At 36.6% G+C, this 10,472-nt stretch overlaps 1 protein-coding gene across 1 annotated transcript; it reads right to left on the bottom strand.

Annotated features, from left to right (window-relative positions):
- Positions 1 to 736: 736 nt before the first annotated feature.
- On the bottom strand, positions 737 to 1,771 carry LOC116639252 (annexin A2-like). The gene has a single exon (XM_032415442.1). It carries the CDS (start codon positions 1,754 to 1,756, stop codon positions 737 to 739), a length of 1,020 nt encoding a protein of 339 aa, XP_032271333.1. The 5' UTR covers positions 1,757 to 1,771.
- Between the last annotated feature and the right edge of the window lie 8,701 nt (positions 1,772 to 10,472).

The following is a 10,472-nucleotide window of genomic DNA, read 5'->3' on the forward strand; positions in this document are numbered from 1 at the left end:
TCCTTACACTGCCCTGTGTTTGTAGAAACTTTTTCCTCTTCTTGGGATGACATTTCAGTCATCTATACTGACCTATATCTCATCTATATATCAAGCTCCAATTCCAACATTGTCCTCCATGTTTCACATAAAGGCAGTAAGGGTCCCCTTCTTGCCCTAAGTCGCTGGTGCACTACGGATGCTTCCTTCCTGGCTCTTCTCATTTGCTCTTTTCTGAACACACACAGGGCTTTGTACTACTTGCATGGCATTTCATTTCATCTCCTATTATAGTTCATCATAAATGTCAGTTTATCCTTTTGAATTGCTAATTTCTTGTGAGGAGGAATTATAATTTTTTCCCTCCACATGCCACAAAAGAGAATCAGTAAATATTGGTTATATCCATGAATAAAATGATTAACAACTTCTATTTTAGAGTTCTTATGTTTCTTCTTTTTTTTTAAGTAAAAATTCAGTTTATTCATCTGTTTATGACACAGTACACAAGAGGCAAAGTGGTTCACATCATAGATTTCACTTCCAACTCCTTGGAATGTTCATTTCTTTGCTAAAAGAAACTAGACATGAGAGGCAGGCAATGCTTAGGCAACTGGCATAAGGATGGGGAGGGGGTGATGCTAACACCATCCTTGCAGGGACAGGCACAAGGGGACTGTTAGTCACAAGCTATTTTCTAGAACTGTTAGCTGGAAACAAAGGAGCACCACTCCTGGGTGCTCATCCATCGTGGGCCTTAGTCATCCCCACCACACAGGTACAGTAGCTCTTTCTGGTAGTCCCCCTTCGTGTCTTGCTGGATGTAGTAGTACAGGGACTTGCCATACTTTCTCTTGAATTCAGACCTAATTTTCAACATGTCCACTTCACTGCAAGAGACCATGATTCTAATCAGGACTTTATCACGAGTCCCCTTGCCCTTCATGGAGTCGTATAGCTGGTCAGCAAAATACAAGGGCTTGTTCTGAATGCACTGGACCAGGTTCAGGAAAGCATTTTTCAGGTCTCCTTTGACCTCCTTCTTGATGCTCTCCAGCATGTCATAAGGGCTGTAGCTCTTGTACCTTTCAAATACTTTCTGGAGGTAACACACACTCTGCTCAGTCATGATGCTGATCCACTTGGGCACATCAGTTCCTTTCCTCTTCACTCCAACATCATAGAGATCCCAGGCATCTTGGTCAATCAGTTCATAATCAATGACAGAGCCATCCTCTGCTCTTCTACCCTTTGCAAGGGCAACCATCAGCTTGCGGAAGCCACCAGATGTGTCAGAAATGATGTCCTTCTCCAGATCAGTCTTGTACATTTCTTTGTAGACTCTGTTAATTTCCTGAAGCTCTTGGTTGGTCCTTGAGCAGATGATCTCAATGAGGGAGTTCTCGTCAGTCCCCAGCCCCTTCATGGAGGTTTTCAGCTCAGAAGCATCATAATGAGCAGGTGTTTTCAATAGGCCCAAAATCACGGTCTCCAGGTGGCCGGACAAGGCTGACTTGAGTGCTGATGCAAGTTCCTTTTTGGTCCTTCTCTGGTAGGCGAAGGCAATATCCTGTCTCTGTTCATTGCTGCCATTGGTCAAAATGTTGACAATGGTGACCTCATCCACACCTTTGGTCTTGATGGCCGTTTCAATGTTCAGAGCATCACGCTCAGTATCAAAATTGGTGTATGCTTTGACCAACACGTATGCACTTGGGGGCGTGGAGTGATCACCCTCCAAGCTGAGTTTGCAGAGAATTTCGTGAACAGTAGACATTTTGAAGGAAGCTGGGCCCGGTGCTGAGAGCTGCAAGCGTCCCCAGTTGTAGAGCCTCTTATGTTTTTTCTTACCAACCTAAAGACAAAGTAGATTCTTCGACATATTATTTCCTTGTTTTCATTCATGCACAATCTCCTTAATAGATGGTGGCTTGAATTCAAGTGAATGAGTGTTCTTTTAAGGGAGGAATTTTATTCTTTCAAATTACATAATCCTTTGGTACATCTAGACCTTTTTGATTTTCATAATTTTCAAGTATTATACATGTGATTATTTTTTGTTGTTGTTCTTTAGAAAGGTCAAACCATAGATTTTAGGTACAAAGGGGTCTTTTCTTTATTCTGGATTTTTTTTAAAACTTCTTTTAAAAAGATCTGTTTCATTTGTTCCAAAAAATTTACTCAACTTGTTTATTAGGAAAACATTTCCCCAATATTGAACTTTGCTAGTGGACTAAAGTTATAAAACAGTCTGGAGAATTTGGGCAAGGAAATTCTTCAGTTTCATTGTCATTACTATAACCATGATAGTAGAGTTAAAATGGTGTTTCTTGGAATTAAAAAAAAAAAACATATGCCATAGATTCTGTGGCCTTGTTATTAATTTTAAAATCCTAACATTTACCAATAGTCACATCAGCCAACATACATCTCTTTCTTTACTATCTGCCTAATAGCATTTGAGGGCAAATTTTCCCCATGAGATCAGTGATGAAATAAAAAAATATGTTCTTGGTTTTATGTAGAACTTCATCTTAGACTATTTCTATTGTTGGAACCCTGTGAGGAATTAATTCCAGGTAAAACATTAAGGAATTACTTGTTTATCCATTCCTTTTAAAAAAAAATTGCATGGAGCACTGGGTGTTATATGAAAACAACGAATCATGGAACACTACATCAAAAACTAATGATGTAATGTATGGTGACTAACATAACATAATAAAATAAAATTAAAAAAATTCAATTATCCAACATATAGTACCTCATTAGTTTTTAGATGTAGCATTCAATAATTTATCAGTTGCGTGTAACACCCAGTGCTTATCACATCATGTGCCCTCCTTAATGCCCATCACCCAATTACCCCATCTCCCCACCCACCTCCCCTGCAGCAACCCTCAGGTTGTTTCCCAGAGTCAAGAGTCTCTCATTGTTTGTCTCCCTCTCTGATGACTTCCCACTCAGTTTTCCCTCCCTTCCCCTATGGTCTTCTGCGCTTTCTTATGTTCCATATGTGAGTGAAACCATATGATAATTGTCTTTCTCTGTTTGACTTATTTCGCCCAGAATAATACCCGCCAGTTCCATCCATGTCGATGCAAATGGTGGGTATTCATCCTTTCTGATGGCTGAGTAATATTCCATTGTGTGTGTGTGTATATATATATCTATATATATACCACATCTTCTTTAGCCATTCGTCTGTTGATGGGCATCTTGGCTCTTTCCGCAGTTTGGCTATTGTGGACATTGCTGCTATGAACATTGGGGTGCATATGGCCCTTCTTTTCACTACATCTGTATCTTTGGGGTAAATACCTAGTAGCGCAGTTGCTGGGTCGTTGGGTAGCTCTATTTTTAACTTCTTGGGAACCTCCATATTTTTTCCAGAGTGGCTGTACCAGCTTGCATTCTCACCAACAGTATCCATTCCATTTATTTAAAATGACTGAGTTTCAGGGGTGCCTGGGTGACTCGGTTGAGTGTTCAACTCTTGGTTTTGGCTCAGGTCATGATGTCAGGATTGTGGGATCGAGCCCTGAGTCCAGCACTGTGCTCAGTATGGAGTCTGCTTGAGATTCTTTCCCTCTCTCTGTGCCCCTCCCCCTGCTGGCTCTATCTTAAATCTTAAAAAAAAAAAAAAAAAAAGGCTGTTTCCATTAGATCAATACACTAGATCTTTTTTACTTAAACACTATAACATTAATTCCAACATTAAAATCAAAGTAATCTTACATACAAAATCTTCCTGGACCTGAAAGGTTTTCTGTAATCTCCTCTACGAAAAATAATATAAGCTAATTGTCTTATAAGTAATTATTTAACTTAATTCTTATAATAGTCCTATGAAGTAGTTATTATAAACATCTCATTTTAAAGAAGAAAAAACTGAAACTCAGATTAAGTTGCCTGGGCTACTAAGTGGAATTGTCAGAAATCAAATCCTTTCTGATTCCAGAAAGTTAAGTTCTTTTTTTTCTAGTTTTGTGATGTTTTAAACTTACCTCCATGTCAATAGACTAAGACTGTGAATATTCTCTACTGCTGCTAACTAACACAAAGTTAGTGGTTCATTATTATTATTATTATTATATTTATTTATTCATTTGAGAGAGCGAGAGGGACAGCACAAGCAGGGAGAGAGGCAGAGGGAGAAGCAGCCTCCCCACTGAGCTAGGAACCCGACATGGGGCTTGATCCCAGGACCTGAAGATCATGACCTGAGCCGAAGGCAGATGCTTAAACATCTGAGCCACCCAGGCACCCCAAAGTTAGTGGTTTAAATAACAAAAACTTTTATGCTAAGCGAAATAAGTCAGAGAAAGACAGTTATCATATGAGCTCACTGATAAGTGGAATTTAAGAAACAAAGCAGAGGATCATAGGGGAAGAGTGGAAAAAATAAAACAAGACAAAATCAGAGAGGGAGACAAACCATAAGAGACTCTTAATCATAGGAAACAAACTGAGGGTTGCTGGAGGGATGGGGTAACTGGGTGATGGACATTAAGGAGGGCAGGTGATGTAATGAGCCACAGGTATTATATAAGACTGATGAATCACTGACCTCTACCTCTGAAGCCAATAATACATTATATGTTAATTAATTTAATTTAAATAAAAGGAAAAATATTTTTTTTCCTGGAATGTAGAAATACGTATATTGATTTTTTTTTTAAATGTGATTTTTAAATTATCCTGTTTAACTCTTATTAATTGTAACAATTTATCTGTAGATTCTTTTGGATTTACCACATACAGAATAATAACATCTGTGAATAATAACAATTTGTTTCTTCTTAAATAAATAACACAAACCTAATATCTTAGAATTCCAACATGGGTCTCATTGTGCTAAGATCAAGGTGTCACCCCCCCATTGCTGTATTTCTTTCTGGAGGCTCTGAGTGAGAATCGATTTCCTTGAACTTTCTAGTTTCTAGAGGCCACCCACATTCCTTGGTTCTCGTGCCTTCTTTTTCATCTTCAGATTTAGCAATGTTGCATCTCTCTGACTATTCTGTACTCACATTTCCCTCCCATCACAGCCAAGAAAAGTTTCTCTGCTTTTAAGGACTCATGGGATTAGTTTTGGGCCCCCCCAGATAATCTATAAAATAATCTCATTACAAGGTCCTTAATTATCACATCTGTAAAGTCCCTTTTGTTACAGAGGGATGTATTCATAGCTTTGGGGATTAGGATGTAGCAGTCTTTGGGGGGGGGCCATTATGCTGCTTACCATATTTAGAGAAAATCTGTTTTATCAACTAGTTTGACAAACACTGATTTGCACTATAGCCAAAGTGAAGGAAAAGTAAGTATCAGTGAGGGGGGAAAAATAAGCATCAGAGTAAACGCATTAACTTTAATACCCTCTGAATGACTTTTTGCTGGCAGCCAATTTCTTTAGCCCTGGACCTGTAGATATAAGCTAATTCATACTGAGTCTGATGTTTTCCTTGTTTTTGCCATAATCGATTAAAAAATTATTCTACTGAAGTATAACTTGCACCCAGTAAAACTTCTCCATTTTAAGTGTACAATTAAATGTTTTATCATATTCCTATTTTCATAGTTAAACATTTTAAAGATTAATTCAACTATGATATACAGAAAAGCAAACATGTCATAAATCTAAGCTTGATGAATTTTCACAAACTGAACTCATTGTAACAATCAGATCAAACCATAATGACCTTTTTGTGGTCAGCTTTGTTGTGTATAATTTATATACAGTAAAATTAACCAATTTTAAGTATACAATTTGATGAGTTTTGACAAATGTATACAGTCATCTAATGACCACGATCATGATACAGAACATTTCTGTCATCCCCAAAAGTTCCCTCATTCCCCTTTGCAGGCAGTCCTCATTGTACCCATGGCCCCTGAAATTACTGGTCTATATTTTTGCCTTTTCTAGAAATGTATATATAATTATTATATGATTATGCAGGCTTTTGTGTTTCTTTTAGCATAATGCTCTTGAGATTCATCCATTTTGTTGCCATGTATCAGCAGTGGATAGACCACAATTTGGTTATTTCTTCAGTTCAGGGACACTTAGGTTGATTCTTTCTAGTATTTGGCTATTTTGAATAAACAATGAATCAGCATTTCAGTGACTTTCCTCATCCTCCACAGCATTAGGCATTATCAATCCTGTTAACTTCAGCTATTCCAGTAGGTGTGTAATATCTCATTGTGGTTTTGATTTTCATTTTCCTAATGACTAACCTTGTTAAGGATCTTTCTCAGTGCTCGTTTGTCATCAGTTTATCTTTTTGGTGAATTCTAATTTCAAAAATTTTTTCCCCATATTGTATTAGTTGGTATGTCTTTTTCAGTTGAAAGAATTCTTCAATATTGTGGATACAATATATATATATTGTCAGAAATATGTATTTTGAAGAATAAGTTAATTTTGAAATTCAGTTTATCAGGTTTTGTTTATAGTTTGTGTTATTTTGTCCTACGTAAGAAATCTTAGTCTAACCATAAGGTCACTAAGGTTTTGTCTTAGATTTTCTTTTTAGATGTTTCATTTTTTTTTTTTCAGATGTTTCATGTTTTTAGCTCTTACTTTAAAGTGTATAATAACCCACTTCAAGTTGATTTTTTTTTTTTTTAGTATGTTTAAGGTAAATTTATTTTCTCTTTCCTCTTCCCTCTCTTCCTTTTTTTCCAGATACTAAATTCTACCAGCACCGTTCTTTGAAAAAATTATCTTTTCTTAGTTGGACTGCTTTGGCAAATTTGTCAAAATCAATTGGCCATATTTGTACGGGTCTGTCTCTCATCTCTGTTCTGTTTTATTAATTTATGTCAGTTTTTAAAAAATATTTATTTTAGAAAATGAGAGGGAGAGAGAGAAAGGGCTTGGGGGAGGAGGTAAGAGGAGAGAGAGTCATGAGCAGACTCGGCGCAGAGCAATTGTGGGGCTCGATCCCATGATCCCGAAATCATAACCTGAGCCAAAACCAAGAGTCAGACACTTAACCACCCAGGTGCCCCAATTTATGTCAGTTTTTATGAGAATATCACATTTTCATTGATAACCACAGCTTTATAAGTGTTCAAATCAAGTAGTTTAGGTAAGTCTTTCAAACGTATACTTTTTCCACATTGTTTTGACTCTTCTATATGTGTGTATATATGTGTTTCCTTATAGTCTTTGATTCAGCATGACGTTTTTTTCAGAAAGGCCTGTTGAGATTTTGTTTGGAATTGCCTTTAAATTGTAGCTCAAGTAGGGGAGAACTGAAATATTAGTGATCATGAGCATGATATCTGTTTATTTGGGCTATCGTTAATTTATCCCAGTAATGTTTTATAGTTTTAGTGTACAGCTCTTGTACATATGCACTATGTTGAAATATATCACTAAATAGATCACATTTTCAATACTTTTGGCAATATTTAAAAAATTTCACTTGTTTGTTGCTAATATATAGAAATATGGTTGTTCTTTGGTAGATTGACCTTTATCCCGTGGCCTTAATAAATTCATTTATTCTAATATCTTTTTTGTAGGTTCCTAGGTGTTTCTATGTTAGGTGTTGGCAAACCATAACCTATGGGCCAAATCCAGCCCACCATCTAATTTTGTCAAGCAGAGTTTTATTGGAACACAGTCATGCCCATATTTTTACACAGTGTCTAGAATGTTAGAGTTCTGCTTATGGTAATGGTGTTGAGTAGTCAGAACAGAAACCTATGGCCTCCAAAGCCATATTCACTATCTGGACATATTCATAAGGATTCTAGGGATTAGAATATGGATTTCTGGGGATCCACTTTTAGAATTCTGGCTACCACAGATCTGGTTGTGTAAATCTATTTCTTGTAATTTTCTTTCTATTTGTCAGGTCTTTGTGAGTGTGAGCATGCAAGTGTGTACACTTGTGCGTGTTTAATAGACTTTATTTCTTATAGCAGTTTTAGGTTCATAGCAAAATTAAGCTGAGTGTTCAGAGATTTCCCCTCTATCTCCTGCCCTCACACATGCATAGCCTCCCCCATTATCAATACCGCCCAGAGTGGTATATTTGTTAAAATTCATGAAAGTACACTGACACATCATTATCACCCAGGATTCATAGTTTACATTAGCGTTCATTGTTGGTGTGTTAGGGCTCACTTTTAGTGTTTGAGGATTTGTGGTATGCATCTTTAACTTATCACAGTCTACCTTTTAAACAATATAGTAGTTTATATAGAGCATGAAATCCTAGAATTCACAGGACATGAACTGTTCTTATGTTTGGGACTGGATTTTTGTGTTTCTCTATTTTTGGCTTTGTTGTAGGATATTGAGTTACTTGGAAGCATTTAGATCTTTTCAAGGCTCCTTTTTAATATTTTCCAGAACATATTTGTCCAGAACAGTCTTTAGTTAAAGTATAATTTGACCCTATCTAAATCAAGAATTTTTTTTGTGATTTTTTTTTTCTTTCTGTACTTTTATTGAGATATTTTCCTATTGTCTTCAAATTCACTAATACAGTTTTCTGTTCCTAGTCTAAGTCTATATAATGTACTCTTACATTCAGATAATGTATTTTTGTCTTTCCAGAATGTCCATTATAATCTTTTTATAGATTTTAATCCATTCTGCCTATTTTCCCCTCTTAAATATATTCACCATAGTTATTTTGAATTGCTCCTCTGTTAACTCTATTACTTCAATCATTTGTTTCTGATTGTATTTTATCTCAATTATTGGACCTTTTTTTTTTTTTTTTTTTTACTGATTTTTAACATGTTTAGTAATTTTTGATTGTATCACTAACATTGTGTACATGTTGCACATGCTTTGAATTATGTTCTGAAGTATGCTAAACTTTGTTCTAGTAGGGAGTAAAATTACTTGTGATTACCTTCATCTTACCAAGGTGTGCTAAGCTTTGTGAGGGCAAGTCTACTTTAGTTTTGCTCATAGCCCTTATACATAGGGAGAGATTTTTACTCCACATCCTAGGAGTGTGGTATCTCTGGGATCTCAAATGGATGCCCCAGTCTCTAACTCCTGGACCCAAATTCTGTGGCCTTGGAAATCTTTGCTCTACTCTCCAGCATCCCAGTGGTTATCTTAGCTAGGTTTCCAAATCTTTGCTCTTTATATGTGTATCTTAGAAGTTGACTAAAGACTGAGGGGAAGTTTTACACAAATTATTAGGACTCCTTTTTTGTAGTGTTGTTGTTTGTTTTGTTTCGTTTTTTTCCCTTTCAGGGACTCAGCTACTCCACGTTAGTTTTCTTGGCTGCCCAGAACACTGATCTCTGTCTCTGTTGTCCAACAAGACTATCGTCTTTACTTAGACTCTATTTCCCTGAGCTGTGGTTTGGAAAATGCCCCTAAGAAGAAATCTGGGGTTTATGTGACGTTTATTTTGTTTGCCTCTTTTCTCTCAAGGACCATAGCCCTGCATTGGCTGCTGTCTAATACCTGCAAATAGTTTTTACATATGTTTTGTCTGGATTTTATACTTGTTTATAGCAAGAAGTTAAGTCCAATAATAGCTACTCCATCATGGATGAAACTAGAACATGCCCATGTTACTTTTTATTTCTCTTTGTACCATCTTTTGCTTTCAAAACACCTTGCTTCTACCATTTCAGTGATGAGGACCTAGTCAGGTTTTGCTTTTCCTTCCTGTCATTTTCTGACCATCTGTAAATGCTTTTTCCACATCTATATGTTTAGCTTCTGAGGCTACACTTGTGCTAAGTAGGAAGTATGAGAGATCACTTAACAAAGAACCTCAATTGCCATGGAATAGAATTTACTGTGTTCTTCTAAACTTTTAACCATTGCCAGCTTTTAGTTCTACTATTCCCTACTATTCTTCCTTGTTAATCTACTGGCTTCTACTGGCTATGATTAAGTCACTGGCTTTCTGGTTCCTACTTGATTCTCTAGCTGCCAAACATTTTGGTATTAATCACCAACTGCATCTTCTATAGAAACCACCCCACCAAAGGCGCCCATCTCTTCTATAATACCCTAAGTGACCCCTGCTTAATGTTAACAGAAAATAAAAATTAGGTAGGAATTCATGTTACAAGTTACACTTTTATCAGAACAGGTTTTTTTTTTTTTTTTTTAAATACTTGTCTTAGGCAGTTTGGGGTATTATAACAACACCATAGACTGAGTGGCTTAAACAACAAATATTTATTGTGTCTATTTAGAGGCTGAGAATTCAAGATCTGTACTGGCAGATTTAGTTGTCTGGTGAGAGTTCTTTGGCTGGTTTGTAGATAGTCATCTTCTTGCTGTGTTGTGACATGATAGATATTATCTCGTATCTCTTCTTACAAGGGCACTAATCTCATTCATGAGTGCTTCATCTTCATGACCAAATTACCTTCTGAAGGCCCCACCTCCAAATATCATGACACTGAGGATTAGGGCTTTACCATATTAATTTGGTTTTGGGGGGGAGACCACACAAACATTCAGTTCATAGCAATATTTAACTATC

This window comes from Phoca vitulina, unplaced genomic scaffold (genome assembly GCF_004348235.1).
Source record: "Phoca vitulina isolate PV1807 unplaced genomic scaffold, GSC_HSeal_1.0 scaffold17, whole genome shotgun sequence".
Classification (NCBI taxonomy): Eukaryota; Metazoa; Chordata; class Mammalia; order Carnivora; family Phocidae; genus Phoca; species Phoca vitulina.